Source organism: Heptranchias perlo, chromosome 27, assembly GCF_035084215.1.
Source record: "Heptranchias perlo isolate sHepPer1 chromosome 27, sHepPer1.hap1, whole genome shotgun sequence".
NCBI classification, from domain to species: Eukaryota; Metazoa; Chordata; class Chondrichthyes; order Hexanchiformes; family Hexanchidae; genus Heptranchias; species Heptranchias perlo.
The window spans coordinates 37206641-37232826 of record NC_090351.1 but is presented as its reverse complement, the minus strand read 5'-3'; the positions used below and the strand labels follow the sequence as shown (position 1 = coordinate 37232826).

Sequence of the window (26186 nt, the reverse complement as noted above, 5' to 3'; positions counted from 1 at the left end):
CTTTGTCCCAAAAAGAACCCTTTCCCCAGACTGAGTAGCAAATGAACAAGCTGCAGGTTCGACAGCCTAGCCTCCAATTCGAGAAAAATGAAGCAATCACAAAGACGGAAATGGATGACTAAATCTATCTTGTATTTGGTGACCCATGTACTTTTTTTTTACTTGAGGCAATCACAACAGTACGTTCTGACCAATGTGTCCAGCTGCTGGAAACAGACATTGCGCTGACTGTTCCCAGAATTGGAATTGCCTAGAGTTAAAGCTGGACCTTGATTTTCAATGAACCTTCAAAGCAAATGAAAAATTGTTACCACTTCGCCACTGAGGACATGGAGTCTTGCAATGAGAACTTTAATGGGAGGGGTGGAGCAGAGTCTCGTTATCAGAACTCTGGGACAATGAAACAAGTTCTAAGGAATTATGATTAACTTGAGCATTGGGTTATTTTTGATAGAATTTCTTTTTGAATAATTTTGTTTAAATGATGTGTTCAGTGACGATGTCAACTGCCTGGGAGGAGTTTGCTGAGGTCCCACCAATAGGATGGATGGAGAAGAAATAGTGAAAACAAGGAAACGAAAAACCAAGCACTTGTCTGTCTTCCAAGTTTGGAATTTGAGGTTTTTTCAAATTCCTAATGATGTGTTTCATCTGTTCCTTTATGGTCACTGTGTCAACGCAAACTTTAATGCTTCAAATATGTGCAAGAGCCAAAAATACCGAATGGGGGGTTACAAGGGAAGGTTTGTAATCTGTAGGTTTTGCCCTCTGTAAGTATTTCTAGGCAGCACCTTGGGAGACAGAAGAGCGTTGCTGCACTCACTCAACACCCACATGCACACACCTTCCAGTTTGATAGTGATGAGGAGCAGTAACGCGAACTGATTCTCCCATCCCTCGGGTAAGGCTCTATGACCAATTGTAATGCCCCTGCCACCAGCCCAGCGGAGATCAGCTAACTTAGCTCAGATTGGAGGTTGATACTGAGCCCTTCCTGATTTGTATTGCTGAGCTACTCAGTCTACGCTATCAGAAAAGATAGTGAGTGGATGGTATTGTTGGGCTCAGTAAGTAAATTGTATAGCTCTGTTCCTCAGTGTTCATCAGCACTCACGGCTTGAATGAATATTAAACGAAATAGGTGGACATCAAAATCGAACATAACTTTCTTCAGCGGTGTTACAGTTCAGGCTTCTTGCCAACACTTTCCCCATGTTCACAACTAGTCTGCAATTTTCATAAGCAAACCAAGTCACCCATGGACCAAAATCTGCATCTTTATTCTCCACTGTGTATGGGTTAGTTTGTCTAGGCTTAACAATCAACCCCACCTACTGGGGAACATGAGATCCATAGAAAATATTATAATGCCAGACCAATACATCCAGCTAAATTACATGGTGAGATTTATTTACAAATCGCATAATATACAGTGGTACTAAAGGCACTAAATAACAGCACGTGCAGGGAGACTATGTTGTAAAAGTTAGTGGTCTAAACCTCGCTAACATTCCTTCAAGGAATGTTCCCAATACCGATTCAGAAACATACTGTACACGCTGCTACTGATTAGTGAGTTATTGCACAAACTACCAACACACACACACACACACACACACAGCTGATCTAAAGGGTTACTCCTGATGTCTGATTGGGCACTAAGTACAAGCTAAGGAAGTGAATCAGCCTCGTGGGGGAGGAACCATATTCTCTTTAAATTCTGTGTTCTGAGTGAGAGCCGCATCTTTAGGCTTCCTCTGATTCCCTCGTGGTTGCTTTTACAGGTAAAGTGTTATTTACTGAATGTGTTTGTTGAACTATTTTTAAGTGTATATGGTCATTTATAATATGGAGAACTGGTTTAAGAATCTCCAGTTAGCAGTGTGCGAGGTACTGTGATCCTCTCCTTTGTTTAAATATAAGATGTACGATGGGACCTGTGAGTTATGTGTTGGACGTTTAATGTTCCATTATTCTTGTTTTTACTTCTGCATCGCACTATGTGCTTTCTTTTGTTTTGATATTTCTTTCCAGCTTTCTCTCCTCCTCCCCCTGGAGGTCCCGACTCAGGTTGGGATCCAGTTCACAGCTACCTTCAGCACTTTGCTCAAAGGCCATTCTTTGTGGGTTTGGACAGTTGAATGTCGGCAAAGCTGTTCGACTGTCGGGAGATATCACGGCCAAGCCTGAGCCTCTCCTCGCCTAACGTACGCATGCGTGCGCTTTCCAGTAGGAACAGCTTGGTGAGACCACACTTGGAGCACTGTGAACAGTTCTGGTCTCCATATTACATAGAGGCACTGGAGAAGATGCAAATAATATTTACTAGGATGATCCCAGAACTGAGAGGTTATACCTATAAGGAAAGAATGAGCAGGCTGGGGGACTCTTCTCTAGAAAAGAGAAGACTAAGGGGTGACCTGATAGAGGTCTTTAAGGTTATAAAAGGGTTTGATAGGGTAGACGTAGAGAAGATGTTTCCGGTTGTGGGGGGAGACCAGAACTAGGGGCCATAAATATAAGATAGTCACTAATAAATCCAATAGGGAATTCAGGAGAAACTTCTTTACCCAGAGAGTGGATAGAATGTGGAACTTGCTACCACAAGGAGTAGTTGAGGCGAATAGCATAGATTCATTTAAGGGGAAGCTAGATAAACACATGAGGGAGAAAGGAATAGAAGGATATGCTGATAGGGTGAGATGAAGTAGGGAGGGAGGAGGCTCGTGTGGAGCATAAACACCGGCATGGACCCGTTGGGCTGAATGGCCTGTTCCTGTGCTGTACATTCCATGTAATTCTATGTAACAGGAACCCTGGCTAATGTTCCCACTCACTGATCCAGGGGAGAAGCCAATGGCTGTGCCTCAATAGCTGTAGCAAGTAAGTTTGACTAATTCTTCACAGACTGGGGCTAGAACCTGGTATGTATGGTGCTGCATCTATTCACTAAGTCATTCGTATCATGTTATGTTATTAGTACATGTTGTGCAGTATTGAAGTTAAAACTATTATAAAACGAAGGGCAATAGAAATTTGGAACTGTCTCCTCCAAAAGGCTGTAGATGCTGGGACAATTGAAGCATTCAAGACTGAGGTGGATAGATTTTTGTTAGGCAAGGCTATTAAGGGATATGGGACAAAGGTGAGTGAACAGAGTTGAGGTACAGATCAGCCACGGTCTAATTCAATGGCAGAGCAGGTCTGAGGGGACGAATGGCCTACTCCTGTTCCTTATGTTCCTAGAGGACTGAGTGGATGCAGCCCACTGGAGTACTGACCATGGTAGGATTATAGGGTCGTCGTCACAAGGCCTCACACATGTTGGGTTGCAGTCTTAGCCATGGCTCTAAGTGGAGGCCAGATGTTTCCCAGGAGCAGACAAGGGAGAGAAACCTTTGAGCCATTTGCACACTGTTCCAAGCTGCTGGTTTTATACTAGCGTCAGTGGAGCCTGACAGCCAGTTGAATACCTGGGCTTTGAGCAGAGGGATGTCACAATGGAAGCAGATTCAATAATAACTTTCAAAAGGGAATTAGATAAATACTTGAACTGAAATAATTTACAGGGCTATGGGGAAAGAGCAGGGGAATGGGACTAATTGGATAGCTCTTTCAAAGATCCGTCATAGGCTCGATGTGCTGTACCGACTATAACTATGATACTATGATCAAATGGCAGGTTTCCTTCCCTAAGGGACGTTAGTGAACCAGTTGGGTTTTTAAATCAATCCAACAGCTGCATGGGTCACTTTTTACTGATGCCAGCTTTTTATTAAAACTGAATTCAAATTCTCAAACTGCTGTAGTGGGATTTGAACTCACGTTCCTCAGGGATTATTAGTCCAGGCCTCTGGTTTACTAGTCTAGTAACATAACCGCTACACCACCGTACCCGAGTGACAAGCTGTGTAAAACTAGCGCAGAGGGTGACTCTCATCTTTTATTCCAGTAACTCGTCATCGCGTGACTTAGAAATGAAGAAGATCAGCAAACCAGGATAAAGAGCGAAACTGGTAAGATGGTGGGAGGCGAATGACAGCGGTGAAAGTTATAGGAGATGCACGAGGATGAGGAGTTTTATAGACTTCTGATCTTCACACATTAATATAATTGTGATGTGATACATCACATCATTTCTGGAGTTGAGAAACGGGCCATTTTAAAAACATGAGCCACTGTTAATAAACCGTTGATATTCACACCGCACATGGAGCATAAGTTAGTCTAAAATATATAAATGTACTTTTAATCTTTAGATGATTAGTGGGATCAGGGAAATGACTCTCTCCCTGGGATAGAGTTTATACCTCACACGCCTCGATACAGAAACAAACAATTTTTAAAAATGCCCAAATATAATTCTATCACAGTAACCCTAAACTATAAAAATCAGCATTCAAAACATAATTTCAAATAAAAAATGTAAACAAATTGGCTCACCCTGTCTTGTGTTTCTCCTTCTCTCTTCCTTATTCTCTATCTGTCCCACTTTAATTGTATTAACTTTAATTGTACCCATTCTAACCTTTCTGTTTTAAACTTAAGTCCATTTACTGAGGTCCTTTTCTTGTGCCTTCCTGACCTGTTCCCCCACCCATTGAGCCATTAACACTTAAAAATGTTAATGACACTTAATACACCTTCACACCACTTGTGTGTAATGAAAGTGAACCTTAGTTCTTCTCCCTCCTCAAACAAAAAAAAATACCTTTGCCTGATATTTTTCTACATTCACAAATATCATTGCGATGGCTTTACAATGTTTATTCTGGCTATAATTCTTTTTCCTCCAGTTTTAAACAGTCCTGGGATTGCTGTGTGGTATCAGCTCTGAGTAACATAGAAAGAAGGAGAGCGAGTCGACACGGACATTGGTTTAAGATGGGCAGCGTTCTCTACAAACTTGGTAGGAGAGAGTTTTAATAATATTCTTTCCCTCTCCAACCTCCCGTTTTACATTAGTCCCCGCGGGAACCCTGCATCATTTCCAAGCCAAAACTGTGGGTGTATGATCCAATCCCCGATCTCTATCTATCCTGCACCGGATACAGTCATTTGGAGTGCAAGAGAATAATGCAGGATGTACTAAGGTGAACCAGCTAGCCCAGATATTGAGACTAGAGCTTGGATTTTCCAGTCAGCACTATTGTAACACTGGTGGTAACCCATTTCTTTAAATTGATAACCCAGTTATCACCAGCATTATAGTAACACTAAATGAATAATCCAGGTTGAAACACAGAGCTGTCTGGTGGTACTAATTTCTCAGCACAGGCTTAACAACTATCTATACACAAGGTACCTGCAAGAGAGAGAGAGAGCAAGTGCTCTTAGAATCATAGAATCTTACAGCACAGAAGGAGGCCATTTGGCCCATCGTGCCTGTGCCGGCTCTTTGAAAGAGCTATCCAATTTAGTCTCTCACTCCAGCTTTTTCCCCATAATCCTGCAAGTTAGTCCTCTTCAAATACGTGTCCAATTGCCTTTTGAAAGTTCCTATGGAATCTGATTCCGCCATCCTTTCAGGTAGTGTGTTCCAGATCTTAACAACCCCCTTGTGTGAAAACATTTCTTCTCAATTCCCCTCTAGTTCTTTTGCCGATTATTTTAAATCGATGACCTCTGGTTACTGACCCATTTGCCAGAGGAATCAGTTTCTCCCTATTTATGATGTAAATAAAGACCACTTCACATCGAAGCTAGAAGTTTTAGGGTATGTTTGGAGTCGGTTACCAATCTGAGGAGGTAGTCGGCCGCCGACTCCGGATTGGCACTGCAACTTTAGCAGTTTCTGCTTCCAACAGAGTTCAAAATTGTAGTGTGGATCCGGAATCAGAGTCCGACCAAACTCTGGACTGAAGCAGAGTCAGACTCCCACCTCAGGTCAGGATTCACACTACAATCTTAATGTCAGTGTGAAGCAGAATCATTTCCGATGGACGCTACAGTTGTATTATGAATGCAGCCTGAGAAATTATGGTTCACACATTATCCAAAACTCTGCTACCTTAACTCGCACCAAGTCCCGTTCACCCATCCCCCCCCTGTGCTCGCTGACCTACATTGGCTCCCGGTCCGGCAACGCCTCGATTTTAAAATTCTCATCCTTGTGTTCAAATCCCTCCATGGCCTCGCCCCTCCCTATCTCTGTAACCTCCTCCAGCCCTACGACCCTCCGAGATCTCTGCACTCCTCTAATTCTGGCCTTTTGTGCATCCCCGATTTTTATCACCCCACCACTGGCGGCCGTGCCTTCAGCTGCTTAGGCCCTAAACTCTGGAATTCTCTCCCTAAATCTCTCCACCTCTCGCTCCTCCTTTAAGGCATTCTTTGAAACCTACCTCTTTGACCAGGCCTATGGTCGCCTGTCCTAATATTTCATTACATGGCTCAGTGTCAAATTTTGTTTGATAACACTCCTGTGAAGCGCCTTGGGATGTTTTACTACGCTAAAGAAATAATGGCTCACACATTATCCTAAAGGTGCTATATAAATGCAAGTTGTTGTTGAATCATCTGCTGATCTGCTCTCTATATTGAGTGAGACCGCACCTGGAGTATTGTGTACAATTTTGGTCTCCTTACCTCAGAAAGGATATACTTGCTATAGAGGGAGTGCAACGAAGGTTCACCAGACTGATTCCTGGGATGGCGGGATTGTCTTATGAGGAGAGATTGAGTAGACTAGGCCTGTATTCTCTAGATTTTAGAAGAGTGAGAGGTGATCTCATTGAAACATACAAAATTCTTACAGGGCTCGACAGGGTAGATGCAGGGAGGATGTTTCCCCTGGCTAGGGAGTCTACAACCAATGGTCACAGTCTCAGAATAAGGGGTAGGCCATTTAGGACTGAGATGAGGAGAAATTTCTTCACTCAGGGGGTGGTGAATCTTTGGAATTCTCTACCCCAGAGGGCTGTGCAGGCTCAGTCGTTGAGTACATTCAAAACAGAGATCGATAGATTTCTAGATATTAAAGGCATCAAGGGATATGGGGATAGTGCAGGAAAATGGCGTTGAGGTAGAAGATCAGCCATGAACTTGTTGAATGGTGTAGCAGGCTCGAGGGGCCGAATGGCCTACACCTGCTCCTATTTCTTATGTTCTTATGAATTTCCTAACTTCTTTTCCACTTGCTCCTCAACCCACCCTGACAGATGGAAAGCTAAAGACTTATTAAACAATTTGTTTTCAAGTCAACTGTGGTCAGCTGAATCACTCGGGGCAAATATGCACTTAACACCTACTCTGAGAGATTTACTGCAATTATTTACTTCGCACACACTCTGAGATTTATCCCCTGTCTGTGCATTTACTTTGTGTATCTGAACTCCTAATTCTCTCTGCTCCACTGCTCCATTTAATGTTTTACCCATTTGGTGTTTATCTCCACACTAAACATGTGGGTGTATACCAATCAGATTGAGTGAGATATGAGATCCACCTAAGAATGGTGGAATACCAGGCAGTCTGAGGCCCCTTCCCATAATGTGAGACTCCTCACAAAAATATCACAACACCCTCTCTCCTTTCAATGGAAAGTACAAGGGGGGAATAACTCCCCCACTAGCGAATCACAGACAGCAGCAACTCAACCAACTACCACCCTGAACTAAGATGAGTAATTGTAAACAATTTTACAACACCAAGTTATAGTCCAGCAATTTTATTTTAAATTCACAAGCTTTCGAAGATTTCCTCCTTCCTCAGGAAACATTTGCCTGAGGAAGGAGGAAATCTCTGAAAGCTTGTGAATTTAAAATAAAATTGCTGGACTATAACTTGGTGTTGTAAAATTGTTTACAATTGTCAACCCCAGTCCATCACCGGCATCTCCACATCATAAGATGAGTAAGGCAGTCAAACGCCCCCCCAGGCCACTGGAATGCCAAAAATGATGATCCCCAAATTATGCAACACTTTCTACGTATGTGCGACCATGCCAACAGACTTAATGTGCTAATGTCTGCTCCTTCAAATACTGAACACTCGATTTATTACCGAGAAGTACACTCTAGTTAATATAATGAGCTGCAGATATCTACCTTTACTAATGAATTATGTTCTTAAATAAATATATCTACAGTTTTTTCCGAATTAAGAAATGTTTGTTTGGTGAAGTTTCCTTATTTTAGCTGTTGAGATTATCAAACCTTTCTGTTCTCCCTCTTCCAGCTGACGCGGAAACCAGCTCCTGTCTGAGTAAAATTACTGGGATTGATCCTGACCCAGGAGATCTAGCAACCTTCTGTGTCGTCCCTGAAGGAACAACGTACCACCGAAAGTGCAAGATTCCTTTAATCGCTGATGCAAAGAAATTGGTACGTTTAAATAAAAAACGTTTTACAGCCACTGGAAGGCCCAACATGGCAGCCACTGGAAATCTTGCTAAAAGCCCTAAGATGGCAACAATGCCTATAAATCAATGGGTGATTGTCACTAAAAGCCCTCTGACTACGACCACTAAATACCCTTTCATCATCACCGCCAGAAACCCTTTGATGACTGCTGCTGAAAAGCTTTGGGAAACTGTGACTATAAACCCTGGGTCAAACATCACTGGAAATCCTTCAGCAATTGTCACAAAGAACCCTAGGACAGCTGTCACTAGAAACACCATTAAGATGCCGAGGACAACTACTGTTAGAAACCCTTTGGTGACTCCCACTGGAAGTACTTGGCTGACTGCCACTAAGAGCCCTACCACTGGAAGCCTTTGGGTGACCGTCACCAGAAACCCGAGGTCAAACGTCACTAGAGGTCCTTCAGCAACTGTCAATAAGAACCTTGAGACAGCTATCACTAGAAACCCTTTGGTGACTCCCACTAGGATGTCAAGGAGAGCTACCACTCAAAACTCTCTGGTGACTACCACTAAAAGCCCACAGGTGACTGCCATTAGAAACTCTTTGGCAATCACCAGTAGAAATCCTAATACAATCGCCATTAGAAATTCTTTGGCAACTACAATGAGAAGCTCAAACAGGGTGGGCATTAGAAACCCAAATAACATTATTATTAAAAACCTTTACCCTGCCACCATTCAAAACCCCAGCAGGATCGCCGTTCAAAACCCCAGCAGGATCTCCATTCAAAATCCCAGCAGGATCGCTGTTCAAAACCCCAGCAGGATCTCCATTCAAAACCCCAGCAGGATCGCCGTTCAAAACCCCAGCAGGATCTCCATTCAAAATCCCAGCAGGATCGCCGTTCAAAACCCCAACAGGATCTCCATTCAAAATCCCAACAGGATCACCAGTCGAACCCCCAAAATGATTGCCGTTCAATATCCCAACAGAACTGCTGCTCACAAACCCAACAGGATTGCCGTTGAAGAGGTGAATAATATCGCCATTGAAAAGCCCAACAAGACGATCATTCAAAAGACCAAAAGGCCCACCATTAGAAAACGTGACAGGAACCCCATTCAAAACCCCAACATAATCACCATTAGAAATGCAAACATTATCAACATTAGGAATCCTTGCCAGGCTGGCATTATAAAGGGCAAGAAGATCGTCAATTAGAAGACTTAAGGCCATAACCAAAAACTCAACGATGCAAGTACCTTAAGTGATGTACCTGTTTTTACATTTGCCTTGCATGTGATTGTAAGTGGAATAAAACCTGGTTAAGCTGGTATGCCTTGCGAAGTTGTCCCTTTCTACACCATTTAACTTGCTCCCTAGCAGCTGGTCCTAAGGCATTGGAAGCTTCAGCAAAGATAATGAACAACTGGATCATCCTACCCTTTCACAGCTTGGTTGGAGGAACTAACTTGGGGGGGGGGGTTGGTGGGGGCTGAGAAATAGGCTCTATATTAAAATGAAAATCAATCAATACACGGGCCAGAGCATGGGACTAGATTTCACCATTTTCTTCTTACCCCTTCTACTGCTTCTTAGAAAGAAAGAACTTGCATCTTTCACGACCTTGGGACGTCCCAAAGTGCTTCACAACCAAAGACATTTCTTTCTGAAGCACAGTCATAGTTGCAATGTAGGAAAACACAGCAGCCTATTCTCTCAAACCAAGGTCCCACAAACAGCAATGAGATAAATGACCAGGTAATTTAGCTCCAGGCGGGCTGAGGATCGTGGCAAAAAACGTCCCGGCCTCGGCAGCGTGAGGCCAAGGAGATTTTAACACCCGGGCTTCATTTGCATTGGTCCCACCCGAAACCGGCAGGAGTGGCAGCTGGCCGGCCGGCGGGCGGGCGGGAGCAGAATGCCAGCTGGCTGGAGGTCCCCGGCACTTGGTTAAGTGGCTGCTGAGATGGGTTGGGGAGGACCCTCGTGGTCAGGGGGAAGGTGGGGCAGGGGGGGAACGCGGGAGGCCCAAAATTTCCTTGTGGGGCCCGGAGGAGTACGCCCGCTCCTCCTGATCCCGCAAGGAGCGTCAGTAAAAGTAAACACGCTAACCCTTTTTGGGAATCTTCGGGCCCTGACTCCTCTTCCCACTAGGTTGGCCTGGCGGGGGGGGGGGGGGGGGGGGGGCGAAAACCACAACGGTGTCTCCGCGCAGGCCTCTGGTTAAAATAGCAGACGGGCCTCGATGACATCCTCGGAGCCCAATTTGCATATTTAAAGGGGAACCACACTGGTTGAGGCGGCTGGACAGGGTCGAGGCTGAGAGGTTGTTTCCCCCTAGCTGGAGAGCCTAGAACTAGAGGGCAGAGTTTCAGGATAAGAGGTCGGCCATTTAAGACTGAGATGAGGAGGAATTTCTTCACTCAGAGGGTTGTGAATCTTTGGAATTCTCTACCCCAGAGGGCTGTGGATGCTGAGTCGTTGAGTATATTCAAGGCTGAGATTGATAGATTTCTGGACTCTAGGGGAATCAAGGGATATGGGGATCAGGTGGGAAAGTGGAGTTGAGGTCAAAGATCAGCCATGATCTTATGGAATGGTGGAGCAGGCTTGAGGGGCCATATGGCCTACTCCTGCTCCTATTTCTTATGTTCTTATTGTCTCCCTCGCCTACTCAGAAGAGCAGGTTAAAATCTGAACCAGCGGGACCTCAGTGGGTAAGTTACATAGGCGATTTTAACTGCCCATCTGGTTAAAATCGGCCCTAATTTGTTTTTTATGGTGTTGGTTGATGGACAAAAATTGATCAGGTTACGGGGGAGAACTCCCCTGCTCTTCTTCGAAATAGCGGCCGTGGGATCTTTTACGTCCACCTGAGAGGGTAGACGGGGCCTCGGTTTAATATCAAATCCGAAAGACGGCACCTCCGACAGTGCAGCACTCCCTCAGTACTGCACTGGGAGCGTCCGTCTAGATTTTGCGCTCAAGTCCCCAGAGTGGGACTAAATTTACCGGGATATTGGGCAGAGGTAGATTCTGCTCTGTAGAGAGCAAGGAACTGCTTACAGCACTGAACCCAGGCTCAGTACCACAGCGGGCCGTGTGTTTACGTCTCTATGTCACTAATTGCTGCAAATTAGTTATTTTTATCAGAGTGTGAATTTAAAAACAAAGATAAAAGTCAGGGCTGTGTGTTGCGGGGAATTCATGGTGCAGCTGGTACGTTGTTTGTTGTGACTCAAACACTTCCTCGCTACCCAGGGCCGTGACCTTGAGCAAAGCTTCCTGAGCAACGCTGCTCCAGAGTCTGAGCCGGCCTCAAAAGTCCCCCTATGGTGCCAGCCGTGGCTCGGTGCTAGCACTCTCACTGTTGAGTCGGAAGGTCAAGCCCCACTCCAGAGACTCGAGCACAAAATCTGGGCTGACGCTCCCAGTGCAGTACTGAGGGTGCGCTGCACTGTCGGAGGTGCCGTGGGAAAAGTACGGACTTGGTTAGGAAGTTGGCTGAGCGAAAGGCGACAGAGAGTCGGGATAATGGGAAGGTACTCACATTGGCAGGATGTGACTAGTGGAGTCCCTCAGGGATCTGTCTTGGGGCCACAATTATTCACAATATTTATTAACGACTTAGATGAAGGCATAGAAAGTCTCATATCTAAGTTTGCCGATGACACAAAGATTGGTGGCATTGTAAGCAGTGTAGATGAAAACATAAAATTACAAAGCGATATTGATAGATTAGGTGAATGGGCAAAAACTGTGGCAAATGGAATTCAATGTAAACAAATGTGAGGTCATCCACTTTGGATCAAAAAAGGATAGAACAGGGTACTTTCTAAATGGTAAAAAGTTAAAAACAGTGGATGTCCAAAGGGACTTAGGGGTTCAGGTGCATAGATCATTGAAGTGTCATGAACAGGTGCAGAAAATAATCAAGAAGGCAAATGGAATGTTGGCCTTTATATCCAGAGGACTGGAGTACAAGGGGGCAGAAGTTATGCTGCAGCTATACAAAACCCTGGTTAGACCCACCTGGAGTACTGTGAGCAGTTCTGGGCACCGCACCTTCGGAAGGACATATTGGCCTTGGAGGGAGTGCAGCGTAGGTTTACTAGAATGATACCTGGACTTCAAGGGTTAAGTTACGAGGAGCGATTACACAAATTGGGGTTGTATTCTCTCGAGTTTCGAAGGTTAAGGGGTGATCTGATCGAAGTTTATAAGATAAGGGGCTGAATGGCCTACTCCTGTTCCTATGTTCCTATGAGCAGGGGAGTTTTCCCAGTGTCCTGGCCAATATTTATCCATCAACCAGTGTCACTAAAACAGATTATCTGGTCATTTATCTCATTGCTGTTTGTGGGACCTTGCTGTGCGCAAATTGGCTGCCATGTTTCCTACATTACAACAGTGACTACACTTAAAAAAAAACTTCATTGGCTATGCCGTGCTTCGGGATGTCGTGAAAGGTGTTATAATAATGCAACTCTTTCTTTCTCACTGCCTCTTTAACGATAATGTGGAGATGCCGGTGATGGACTGGGGTGGACAAATGTAAGGAATAGTCCAACAGGTTATAGTCCAACAGTTTTATTTGAAAATCACAAGCTTTCAGAGGCTTTCTCCTTCGTCAGGTGAGTGTCACCTGATGAAGGAGAAAGCCTCTGAAAGCTTGCGATTTTCAAATAAAACTGTTGGACTATAACCTGGTGTTGTAAGATTCTTTAACGATAGGGAGAGGAGCCTGTTCTAATCAGGGTTTCACTACAGACTGAGCTTCTGATCGAAAGGGAGTGGATATCCCCATGACCAGACACCAGAAGATACAATACTTTGTTGGCTCAGTGGTATAAAATACCACGTTCATTCACCGTTTCATTTTCCCAGACACACACCTAGTATGGGAGCCATGTGCTGTCTGTCTCCATTACAGATGTCGGGAGGCGTTACCTGTCCTGGGTTTTTTTTGATTGTGGTGTGTGCAGAACTTTCAAAAGTGAAAGCTGGATTTCAAAAGGTGGATTTTACGATCAAATGCACCAGATGCAGAATGAACGCTGGAGAATCATTGGATAAGGAGGCCTTAGGGATGCTTCAAAACCAATTCTTTCTGCCCACAATTTTCCAGACAATCATGTTTTGAGTGCTCGAATCCTTTTATGCTATAACCTCAGTCAGGCCCCAGAATGCATGCAAGCACTGTTTAATTAAATACCTGGTGCGTTTCCTGGATTTTTTCATCTTCAAGGCTCATTTTGAATGGTTGTAAACAATTTTACAACACCAAGTTATAGTCCAGCAATTTTATTTTAAATTCACAAGCTTTCGGAGGCTTCCTCCTTCGTCAGGTAAACATTTACCTGACGAAGGAGGAAGCCTCCGAAAGCTTGTGAATTTAAAATAAAATTGCTGGACTATAACTTGGTGTTGTAAAATTGTTTACAATTGTCAACCCCAGTCCATCACCGGCATCTCCACATTTTGAATGGGTGCAAGGGAGGTTCCATGGAAATCTTAAACTGGCTTTGTCTGGGTTTTTTGTTGCAACGTTTACAGAGCCTTTCCCGTCCTGTATTCTTGTTAAGAGATTTTCTCGAAACTTTTATTAATAACCATTCAAACTCCGATTGCGTTGCACACGGTGAGTCAAGGCCAAGTGTGGTCTGTAGGTGCAGTGGGGTTATAGGGCAGGGGTTTAAAGGCAGAACTTGCACCAAGTCCTGTTCACCCTGTGCTCGCTGACCTGCATTGGCTCCCGGTCTGGCAACGCCTCGATTTTAAAATTCTCATCCTTGTTTTCAAATCCCTCCATGGCCTCGCCCCTCCCTATCTGTGTAACCTCCTCTAGCCCTACAAACATCCGAGATCTCTGCGCTCCTCCAATTCTGGCCTCTTGCCCGATTTCAATCGCTCCACCATTGGCGGCCGTGCCTTCGGCTGCCTAGGCCTGGAATTCCCTCCCTAAACCTTTCCGCCTCTCTACCTCTCTCTCCTCCTTTTAAGACGCTCCTTAAAACCTACCTCTTTGACCAAGCTTTTGGTCACCCGTCCTAATATCTCCTTAGGTGGCTCGGTATCAAATTTTGTTTGATAATCGCTCCTGTGAAGCTCCTTGGGACATTTTACTACGTTAAAGGCGCTATATAAATGCAAGTTGTTGTTGTTGTTAAGGGTTATGATGAATTTTCAAAGCAAACGTCAGAACTGTAGCCATCATCCTGCCCCTACGCCCTACTCCATGTTCCTACCCGAACTCTATCTTACCCCCTTATCTCGACTCGGCAGAGAATGCATAGAGTTACATAGAGTCTACAGCACAGAAACAGGCCATTCGGCCCAACTGGTCTATGCCCGCGTTTATGCTCCACATGAGCCTCTTTCCACCCCTTTTTCATCTCACCCTATCAGCATAACCTTTTATTCCTTTCTCCCTCGTGTGCTTATCTAGTTTCCCTTTAAATGCATCTATGGTATCGATTGCCTCATTGTGGATAGATGCCGCTGCTTGATGTATGGGAGAAGCAACAAATGCATCTTGTTAACATTCTGCCAAAATATATACAGCAGCAGAGAAACTGTGGCAGTATTTCCAGCATAGCTTTCCTTTGGAGCTCCTCATACATCACCTGCAAACCAGGTGTAATACTGAGAACAGGTGTTAATGCAGAATATGATAATCCCTTAATCACCGATTATTACTCTCAAGCAATGCAGTTAACAAGTTACTTTATCAGAGTTTAAATTGCTTTACTAATTGAATTTTGGAGTTTCAGGTCAGTTACTGTTAATCCATCTTTTCCTTTAACAGATGCTGACAGACCTGTTGTGTATTTCATGTATTTTATGTTTTAATCAATAGATGTTTGTTAGAATGAGATCTTTAAGCAGCATTTAAGTAGCAATGTGGACCGTCTGCTTGTTAACAGGGACATTACTGTTGGAATAAGTTCTCTGAGTGAGAAGTACTTAACCTGGAATTTCTTCTTCACCAATTAACTTTCCAAGTAACCTCAGCTCCCTTAGTGAGCAAGTCAGTAAATGCAAAACTTGCTGCAGTCCTGAGGCATACAGAGCAGGAAAGATCCCAGGTTTCATCCCTGTTCTGTGCTGAGTTAGCTGGTTTGAACGAGGGTAGCAAAAAGCCCCTTAGAAGTGACCTCAGCAAAGGTGGGGGAAAAAATCGGCCAGGGTTCCTGCTTCTGATGGATGTCCAGTGACTCCTGCTCGAAAGTATGTGTGTGGACATCAGGTGAGGAGAGGATTGGATCCCCATGGTTAAATAAGACTGCCAAAACTCACCGTCTAGGTTTATTTGTGAAGAATTGCTGCCTGTGGGAGTTATCACATCAGCTGACAACTGTGGAGCCTTACCCCAACAATAGGAGGTATCACAAGGCACCTGGAGAGCCTTACCCCAACAAGAGTCAGCACCTTTAGGAGAAGAAGAGAGAAAATTGGGGTGAACATTTTGTAAATAATCTCCATTGTTTGCTGCTCTTCCATATTGGCCCGTCACTACTAGACGGTGCTATAAGCAATTGCTAATCGGGATGCAAGGGTGGGGATGGAACATCATCAGGGCTAGAGCAATCCAGGATCAAACGCAGTATATAAAAATATAAACGGAAAGGGAGGCATTATAGGAGTCTCCGGACTACCTCCCCCGACAAAATCCCAGGCCCAGGCCCACCTAGAGAAGGGACAAATTCCGAAGGACCTGTTGTATATTTTTAATTGAGAAAACTAGATGAAGGCCTCTGGACAGGACATCACCAAGGTCGAGAAGAGTGCAAGTGAAGATAAGGTCAATCCAGAGACAGTGATTAGCTTCAGAAGTCTTCAGGAAGGGAAATAAGGATTTCATTCATTTTAAGAACTTAGGAAAGAAAGAAAGATTTGCATTTCAATAGTGCCCTTCACGACCTCAGGACGTCCCAAAGTGCTTTACAGCCAATGAAGTGGAGTCACTGTTGTAATGTAGGAAACGCAGCAACCAATTTGGTCCCACAAACAGCAATGTGACAATGATCAGCTCATCTGCTTTAGTGATGTTGGTTGAGGAATAAATATTGGCCCCAGGACACCAGGGAGTACTCCCCTGCTCCTCTCAGAAATAGTATCATGGGATCTTTCAGGTCCACCCGAAAAGGTAGACGGGGCCTCGGTTCATCCGAGAGACGGCGCCTCCAACAGCGCAGCTCTCCCTCAGTGCTGCACTGGGAGTACCAGCCTAGATTATGTGCTCAAGTCTCTGGAGCGGGACTTGAACCCACAACCTTCTGACTCAGAGGTGAGAGTGCTACTAACTGAGCCAACAATGACAGGATAAGGCTTGACTTAAACACTATGAGGACGCAGGGCAGAGGAAGAATGTATGGACAGCTTATTTGGAAGTTAGGAAGAACGAGGCTGAGAGTTCACAGAAGCAGTGACCGCAGTAGTATTGATACATTTACAGAAAAACGGGAAAAATTTAGGATGGAGAGAGGGCTGCTGTAGCTGGCCAGTTGTACATATTTCCAAGACAGGAAAAAAAACCTTTGCATTCTAATTCACATCAACATTAAAAAAAAGTTGATGTGATGCTATCACACGGTGACTTATTGTGTTTGACAAAACCTCATGAATCTGATTTCCTCGCAGTTTCCACATTGGACTAGCAGAGCAAGGCCAGATGCTGACATGTGTTGAGACAAGACAGGTTGTGATGCCCTTCTCAGTGGGCACTCACACTTACAGAATGGCAACTTGGGCAAGGGGCTGGGTACTAGAGTCGTCTGTGCCTCCGTGGCCGCGCTCTCGCCACTGAGTCACAATGTCCTGGGTTCAAGTTCCACTCTATGTGGATGTGAGCCCCATAATCTAGGCTTGTGCTTCAGTGCAGAGGGAGTCTTGCGTTGTCGGGGGGGCAGTACTGAGGGAGTGCTGCACTGTCAGAGGGTCAGTACCGAGGGAGTGCTGCACTGTCAGAGGGGCGGTACTGAGAGAGTGCTGCACTGTCAGAGGGGCAGTACTGAGAGAGTGCTGCACTGTCAGAGGGTCAGTACTGAGAGAGTGCTGCACTGTCAGAGGGTCAGTACTGAGAGAGTGCTGCACTGTCAGAGGGTCAGTACTGAGAGAGTGCTGCACTGTCAGAGGGGCAGTACCGAGGGAGTGCTGCACTGTCAGAGGGGCGATACTGAGAGAGTGCTGCACTGTCAGAGGGTCAGTACTGAGAGAGTGCTGCACTGTCAGAGGGGCAGTACCGAGGGAGTGCTGCACTGTCAGAGGGGCGGTACTGAGAGAGTGCTGCACTGTCGGAGGGTCAGTACTGAGAGAGTGCTGCACTGTCAGAGGGGCAGTACCGAGGGAGTGCTGCACTGTCAGAGGGGCGGTACTGAGAGAGTGCTGCACTGTCAGAAGGGCGGTACTGAGGGAGTGCTGCACTGTCAGAGGGGCGGTACTGAGGGAGTGCTGCACTGTCTAAGAGGCCATCTTTCAGTTGAGACATTAAACTGAGGCCCCGTCTGCTCCATCGGGTGGACATAAAAGATCCTATGACGAAGAGCAGTGGGGGTTCTCCTCAGTGTCCTGGCCAACATTTATCCCTCAGCCAACAGCAAAAAACAGATGGTCTGGTCATGTATCTCATTGCTGTTTGCAGGACCTTGCTGTGAGAAAATTGGCTGCTGCGTTTCCCTACATTACTACAGTGAAAAGTATTTCATTGGCTGTAAAGCAATTTGCGATGTCCTGGGGTCAAGAAAGGCGCTATATAAATGCAAGCTCTTTCTTTCCTAGTGGATGGCTAGTGCCCGTACAGCTGTACCGCTGCAAAGGTCAGTGCCTTCTGGAGAGCTAGGAAGATAAATCATTACTCTCCCCTTGCCCCCTGAGTAGAAGTGACCTTTTTAGCAGTCAGTTACAAAGGCAAGTAATAATCACAAAGTGTGTTCCGCTGTACAACAGCGCCCTCTGTTACACGATGTGAGTCAAGCAGCAAAATAAATCAACTGTGTTTATTATTAAGATTATGGAAAGCAAGGAATTTGGGGTGATTAATTTCACAGCAGTTATCCAAGTATTGGCCAATTAGTGGTGGATAGAAAACTTGTAAATGGCTCAGTTTATGCTGATATATTGTACAGTACCTCCTCTGTATCGGTTATTTTAATGATTTGGCAGGAAAAATCAGAGAGCAAGTTATTATCTTAATGGCGAGAAACTGGAAAGTACTGCAGTACAAAGGGATCTGGGGGTCCTAGTGCAAGAAAATCAAAAAGTTAGTATGCAGGTGCAGCAGGTGATCAAGAAGGCCAATGGAATGTTGGCTTTTATTGCTAGGGAGATAGAATATAAAAACAGGGAGGTATTGCTGCAGTTATATAAGGTATTGGTGAGACCGCACCTGGAATACTGCATACAGTTTTGGGCTCCATACTTAAGAAAAGACATACTTGCTCTCGAGGCGGTACAAAGAAGGTTCACTCGGTTAATCCCGGGGATGAGGGGGTGGACATATGAGGAGAGGTTGAATGGATTGGGACTCTACTCATTGGAGTTCAGAAGAATGAGAGGTGATCTTATTGAAACATATAAGATTGTGAAGGGACTTGATCGGGTGGATGCAGTAAGGATGTTCCCAAGGATGGGTGAAACTAGAACTAGGGGGCATAATCTTAGAATAAGGGGCTGCTCTTTCAAAACTGAGATGAGGAGAAACTTCTTCACTCAGAGGGTGGTAGGTCTGTGGAATTTGCTGCCCCAGGAAGCTGTGGAAGCTACATCATTAAATAAATTTAAAACAGAAATAGACAGTTTCCTAGAAGTAAAGGGAATTAGGGGTTACGGGGAGCGGGCAGGAAATTGGACATGAATTTAGATTTGAGGTTAGGATCAGATCAGCCATGATCTTATTGAATGGCGGAGCAGGCTCGAGGGGCCGATTGGCCTGCTCCTGCTCCTATTTCTTATGTTCTTATGATTGTTCCGTCTGATCAGTAAAGGCTGATCCAAGTCATGAGCTCCCATTATATGACTGACATTGATACTGAGGGGGGTGCAGGGGGATCTCTGCGGGGTCTCACGCGTCTACCCCCCCCCCCCGGTTTTCAACTTTTTCAAGGCTCTTCCATCCAAGTTACCCCTGCAGAAATTCACCCCCCCCCCCCATACATAGCAAACCAGCCAACCTGCTAAATAACCTACCAGATAACTAACCAATCAACGAACTGTTCTAAAAATCTAATACTTCTGTGTAAAAGAAAGAACCTGCATTTATATAGAGGCCTTCATGACCTCAGGACGTCCCAAAATGCTTTACAGCCAATGAAGTGTAGTCACTGTTGTAATGTAGGAGACACGGCAGCCAATTTGCGCACAGCAAGATGCCACAAACAGCAATATGATAAATGACCAGATGTTTTAGTGATGCTAGTTGAATATTCGCCAGGTCACCGGGGGGGATCTCCCCTGCTCTTCAGAAAAATTGGCCGTGGGATCTTTTAAGTCCAACTGAGAGGGCAGGTGGGGCCTGAGTTTAACCTCTCATCTGAAAGACGGCACCTCCGACAGTGCAGCACCTCCCTCAGCACTGCGCTGGGGGTGTCAGCCTGGATTTTGTGCTCAAGTCCCTGGAGTGGGTCAGAAATTGCTCGGTGCAGTATTCCTGTGCGAATGCTTAACATTTCTTTTTGCATCAAATTCCCTTTGTCCTTAACCTATTTGTAATAATTTTTGTACCGAGTTGTCTCAAACGGATGTAACGTATTCTGGCATTCTCAGATTAACCACTAGAGTGCGGCCATTATTGATAATGTCTCAAAGGAGAGCAGCTGGTTTCAGACACTGCTAAGTTTGTCGGCTGCCAGTGATCATGTGACTTCAGACCGGACGTGCAGTGTTGTTACGAGTTCTTGTGCACTTTTTTTGTTCTTGGCCTGTAGCCCACGTATAGAATGTAAATGTCTGACTCTGCATGTAACCCTAAGGAGCTCTGTTCTCTGTGACTTCAATGCTTGAGTTACATGGAATTACGTAGAATTTACAGCACAGAAACAGGCCTTTCAGCCCAACTGGTCTATGCCGGTGTTTATGCTCCACACGAGCCTCCTCCCTCCCTCTTCATCTCACCCTATCAGCATATCCTTCTATTCCTTTCTCCCTCATGTGTTTATCGAGCTTCCCCTAAAATGCATCTACGCTATTCACCTCAACTACTCCCTGTGGTAGTGAGTTCCGCATTCTCACCACTCTCTGGGTAAAGAAGTTTCTCCTGAATTCCCTATTGGATTTATTAGTGACTATCTTATATTTATGGCCCCGAGTTCTGGTCTCCCCTCACAGATGGAAACGTCTTCTATCATCTGTCCTATCAAACCCTTTCATAATCTTAAAGGCCTCTATTCGGTCACCCCTCAGGCTTCTCATTTCTAGAGAGAGAAAGGAGCCCCCAGCCTGTTCAATCTTTCCTGCTAGTTATAACCTCTCAGTATATAATGTTAATATATATAACAATTCTGAGTACCTTCCAGTATTGTTGTTATCCCAGTGCTGTCTCTCGCAACCTCCCGTGTTTAGTGACTCCTCTTCCAAGGAGTTAAATTTTGTAATCTCCTGATTTTAAAAATAAAACAATTTTATTTGAACGATATCTATATTTAGGGTAGCTCTGGATTGCCCTGGAGTCTCCAGGAATCAAAGATTAATATTCTGGGCACTGCTGCGAGCAATACACAGGAGAAAAATCATGGAAGCATTAAAAAAAAATTGGTGGGGGGGGGTTTCTGTTTTCTTTGAACACTTCTGTTGATTAGTTATAAAAATATTGGAGATGGTGGAGGGGGGGAATGAAAGTGCAATTTGACTGACAGTCAAGAATCATCCAATCGGGTAACGAGAAGTCTGTTCACTTTCCAATGGGTGTGGGAAGGCGGGGCTTCACGATGATGGACGTGTTGGGCATCCAATGGCAGGACAGTGAGGGGCGGGGCAGTTGGAGGCAGAGGGCCACGTGACGAAACCTCCAGGAATACGTCCAACCAGAGTTGGCAGGGTTGCCACTGGGTAGTCTGATCTTTTAGCCTGTCGAGAATTTCTCTGAGGTAAATCGAGCACTATAAATGTGGTTCCTAAGATGAAAGTTCATTTTTCCTACTTAGTTCTTTGTCTCATGAAGTGGATCTGTTTATTATTGAGCTTTTTTTTTTGCATCAACAAAGCAATCTCTCAGAACACCATCCTAGGTCCAAACCCTTCCCCCCACCCCGCCAGCACCACCCCAATGCTGCCCTTTGTCCAGTTGCAACAGACAGTGACCCCTCGTGTGTCCACGAGCTGCGCTGGTCCAAGGAATCAGCTGTGGCTAATCATTTATCTTCCTGTGATTGCGTCACAGTCGTTAATTGCTGTGCGCTCACATCATCAATCATTGGAGATGTTTGCCAGACTCGTCCCTGAAATAAATCTAAAACGAATAAAACCACAGTGCAGCTGCGCAGAATATAAGCCACAACAGATGCACCAGAGAGATTTCGAGGCTGTAATCCCATCTCAGGTTCACATGGTGGTTATAGAATTACATGAAAATTACAACACAGAAACAGGCTGTTTGGACCAACTAGTCCACATTGGTGTTTATCCGCCACACGAGCAGTAATCCTAATCCCACGTACCCGCTCTGTTCCAATATGCCTTTACTCTCTTTACCAATGAGAGGTGATCTCATTGAAACATGTAAGAATCCGAGAGGGCTTGACAGGGTGGATGCTGAGAGGCTGTTTCCCCTGGCTGGAGAGTCTAGAACTGGAGGGCATAGTCTCAGGATAAGGGGTCAGACATTTAAGACTGAGATGAGGAGGAACTTCTTCACTCAGAGGGTTGTGAATCTTTGGAATTCTCTACCCTAGAGAGCTGTGGATGCTGAGTCGTTGAGTATATTCAAGGCTGAGATCGATAGATTTTTGGACTCTAGGGGAATCAAGGGATATGGGGATCGGACGGGAAAGTAGAGTTGGGGTGGAAGTTCAGCCATGATCTGATTGAATGGCGGAGCAGGCTCGAGGGGCCGTATGGCCTACTCCTGCTCCTATTTCTTATGTTTTCCTTTAAACGTTCTATCCAACCTATTCTTAAATGTTGACATGGTCTCAGCTTCAATCGCTAACTCCAGGAGTGCGTTCCACAGTCTGTGGGAAAAAAAGTTTCTCCTGTTTGCTGTCCTAAATCTCTTACATTTAATCTTATATAAATTTCCCCTTGATCTAGATCCTTCCCCCAACCACTGGAAACAATCTGTTTTTATCTACTCTGTCCCATCCCGTCATGATTTTAAACACCTCTATTAAATCACCCCGTAATCTCTATTCTAAAGAAAACACCCTGGTTTTTTCACATCTTTCATTGTATTGATATTTCCACCTATCAGACAGTATCCTAGTGAATCTGCACTGTGCCCTCTCTATTGCCTCAACATGCTTCCTGTAGAGCCCAAAACTGTACACAGTCCTCCTGACTCTTGTATTCTATACCTCTTGCCATAAAACCAAGTATTCCATTAGCTTTCTTTATCGCCTTATCCACTTGAGGTGCTGCTTTTAATGTCCTGTGAACCTGAATCCCCAAGTCCCTCTGCTCCTTCACATCATCCGTGGTTGACTCTTAACTGCCCTCTGAATTGACCTGGCAAGCCATTCAATTGTATCAAACTGCCACTTCAAGAAGGCGGCCCACGCCACCTTCTCAAGGGATGGGCAATAAATGCCAGCCTTGCCAGTGACACCCACATCCTGAGAATGAACAATTAAAAAAAAACTTTTCCCATTCAAAGTATTATTTTTTTTACTAAAATGTACCACCTCACATTTAACGACATTGAATTCTGTCTGCCAATTTTTTGCCCTTTCCACCATTTTATCAACATCCCCATGCTGCTTCCTTTGGTCAGCAGAATTATTTATTATGGCTCCTATTTTAGTATTGTTTGCAAACATGGACACCACTCCCTCTAGCCCTTTATCCAAATCATTGATGTACACAATGAACAGAATCAGTCCCAGATCAGAATCCTGTGGGACACTGCTACCCACTTCCAATCACTCTGAGAAACTGTCCTTAATTCCCACTCTCCGTTTCCTCCATTCTAATCAGTTTTTGATCTCATTTGCTACCTACACCCTAATTCCATACCCCTTAATCTTCACCAATAGTCTCTTGTGCAGAACCTTGTCAAAGACTTTCTGAAAGTCCATGTAAACCACATCCACTGCATTTCCCCCATCCACCGTAGCTGCCATCTACTCAAAGAACACGATCAGGTTTGTCAAGCATGATTTTCCTGTCTAAATCTGTTTTGGCTGTTTCTAATTAATTTCTGTTCATGTAGATATTTAGTCACTTCATCTTTAATTAAAGATTTCATAATTTTCCCTACTACAGATATTAAACTAACATCCCTAAATATATAAAGCTCTGGCTAGACTCCATCTGGAGTATTGTGTTCAGTTCTGGGCACCGCCTCTCAGGAAGGATATATTGGCCTTGGAGGGGGTGCAGTGCAGATTCACCAGAATGATACCGGGGCCAAAAGGGTTAAATTATGAGGACAAGTTGCACAGAATGGGCTTGTATTCCCTATAATATAGAATATTAAGGGGTGATATAATTGAGGTGTTTAAGATGATTAAAGGATTTGATAGGGTGGATAGAGAGAAATTATTTCCTCTGGTGGGGGGGAGTCCAGAACAAGGGGGCATAACCTTAAAATTAGAGCTAGGAGTGATGTCAGGAAGGACTTCTTCACACAAAGGGTAGTGGAAATCTGTACATAGAAGTTACGATTCTGTAACAGGCCATTTGGCTCAACTGGTCCCTGTTGGCGTTAACCCTCCATGCGAGCAAAGAGTTCTAATCACATTTATCCACCCTTTTCCCATATTCCCTTAACCCCTTTTTCTTGATTCGCCGATGCACTCTATTCAACAACTCGCCCTGGAAGCGAATTCCACAGCCTCACAGCTCTCTGTGAGAAGAAGTTTCTCTTGTACAAACTGTTTGATGGTTATTGCTTAATTTACAGCATCTCTGACACGGGGAATGTAGAAATATTCGCTGATGTCAGCCAAGGCTTCACAATTGGCTCAGCTGTAAATTAAGCCTCCAAATCAAAACACATTTGCAAAAACTGGTTTATCCATTAAAGCTTACTGGAAAGGAGATGCTTAACCCTTACATATCACTATGTAATAGCAGTGCCATTCCACATCCATGGAAAGTAGCATTCTTACAAAACAATGATTGCAGAAGCTCAGGTTGACTGAACAGGAAACGCACCAAATAATACACAAAATGTTGGGTAGTTTTAACTCAGTTCCCAGTCGGCATAAAACTGTCCCAAATTTGGCACTCAATTTGCAATTTCTCTCAGGGAAGCCAAAGGATAATCAGTGCGGGAAGTGGAAAAATGTCACCGTGGTCTACTTGAGGGTGGGAGTGGGGCCAAAGCAAGTTGTTGGGGGCAGTGGAGAGGGAATTTTCCTTTGCATCTAACTATGCTATACCTGACATGGGAGTACCCGACGCTGACATTGGGGGGCTCGATTTTCCCGGGAAGTTGCGGGTGCGTTGGAGGCGGGGGTACTCTGAAAATCGGGGCAATCCCATTCAGGTTCAAAGCCAGCTCCAATCCGCCGACTTCCGAGTTCCCCACGGATGCATCTGTGTGCGCGGGTGACCAGAATCCAGAAGTCCCACTGACAATTAAAGCCGGTGGGATGATAATTAAAGAGCCAAATGTACCTCATTGAGGTACTAAAGGCACTTTACTTGTGACATATTAGGTGGTTAGAACGATTTTTAACTTACCTGGGTGGCTTTCCCACGGTTTCTGATTCACATCTGGTGAAACCAGGCATGAAGGGCCAGATCAGGCAAAAAGAAACACAATAAATTAAGTAAAAAAACATTTCACGAAGTTAAAACACAAAATCAACCTACCTTTCCACCCTGCCCCAATGTCTCCCTCTCCAATCTCCCCCCACCTTGATCTCCCCTCCCGATGTCCCCCCGATCTCCCCCTCTTCAACCCCCAATCTCCCCCTCTTCACTCCCCTCTGATGTCCCCCCCGATCTTCCCCTCTGCCCCCCCACCCCCGATCTTCTGTTCCAGCACCAGATGACGTCTCGCCCTCTCGCTTTCTCTCCCCTCCCCACCCTCCCTGTTGCTGCTCCTGACGGCAGCCAACCTGTCCATCAGGCTGGCTGCCGGTCGCGAAACCCGGACAGCACGTTAATCACCATCAACTACGATGTGATCACGTCGGAAACGGTAAGTTTTGTTTATCCGGGTTTGCCACGCGCACCTTCACCAGCCCCCCCCCTCCCCCCACCCCGGTGCCAACCCGTCACCATTTCAAAATTGAGCCCTGGGTGTCTGAAATGGAAAGGGTTCCATTCCCCACAACTAATATCTTTCATCTTAATAAGCATGAAGTTCACCAAAAAGACCTAGTTAAAACAATAGCATGTCAAGGGAAAAGACCATTCAGCCCATCAAACCTGCTCCGGAGAACATGCATAATCTACCTTATCGTTGATTCTAACCGACCCAATCTTCTGAGGGGAAGTACTACATGGATGCTCTGATCCCCAAAGATATACAGTAAAACTCAGTTCTACGACTCTTCCCTGGCTCCTCGCCCCTCCTCCTCAGAAAGAAAGACTTGCATTTATATAGCGCCTTAATATAGTAAAACGTCCCAAAGTGTTTCACAGGAGCGATTATCAAACAAAATTCGACAACAAGCCACATAAGGAGATATTAGGACAGGTGACCAAAAGCTTGGTCAAAGAGGTAGGTTTTAAGGAGCATCTTAAAGGAGGAGAGAGAGGCGGAGAGGT

General features: G+C 45.0%; 1 protein-coding gene across 2 annotated transcripts; it reads left to right on the top strand.

The window, feature by feature from the left end:
* The first annotated feature begins 1697 nt into the window (after positions 1-1697).
* Positions 1698-9643, top strand: LOC137344740 (proteoglycan 4-like). Of its 2 annotated transcripts, XM_068007865.1 has the most exons (4): positions 1698-1784; positions 3953-4016; positions 4797-4909; positions 8179-9643. In XM_068007865.1, exons 3-4 carry the CDS (start codon positions 4885-4887, stop codon positions 9528-9530), a joined length of 1377 nt encoding a protein of 458 aa, XP_067863966.1. In that variant the 5' UTR covers positions 1698-1784; positions 3953-4016; positions 4797-4884; the 3' UTR covers positions 9531-9643. The 2 variants fall into 2 exon arrangements, with proteins under 2 accessions (XP_067863966.1, XP_067863967.1); XM_068007866.1 differs by lacking the exon at positions 1698-1784 and having other exon boundaries at positions 3920-4016.
* The last annotated feature ends 16543 nt before the right edge of the window (positions 9644-26186 follow it).

Coding starts and splice junctions, on each gene's coding strand:
- LOC137344740 (XM_068007865.1), top strand. CDS start 4,885: ATGGGCAGCGTTCTCTACAAACTTG. Junction 4,910..8,178: donor CAGCGTTCTCTACAAACTTG/GTAGGAGAGAGT, acceptor TCCCTCTTCCAG/CTGACGCGGAAACCAGCTCC.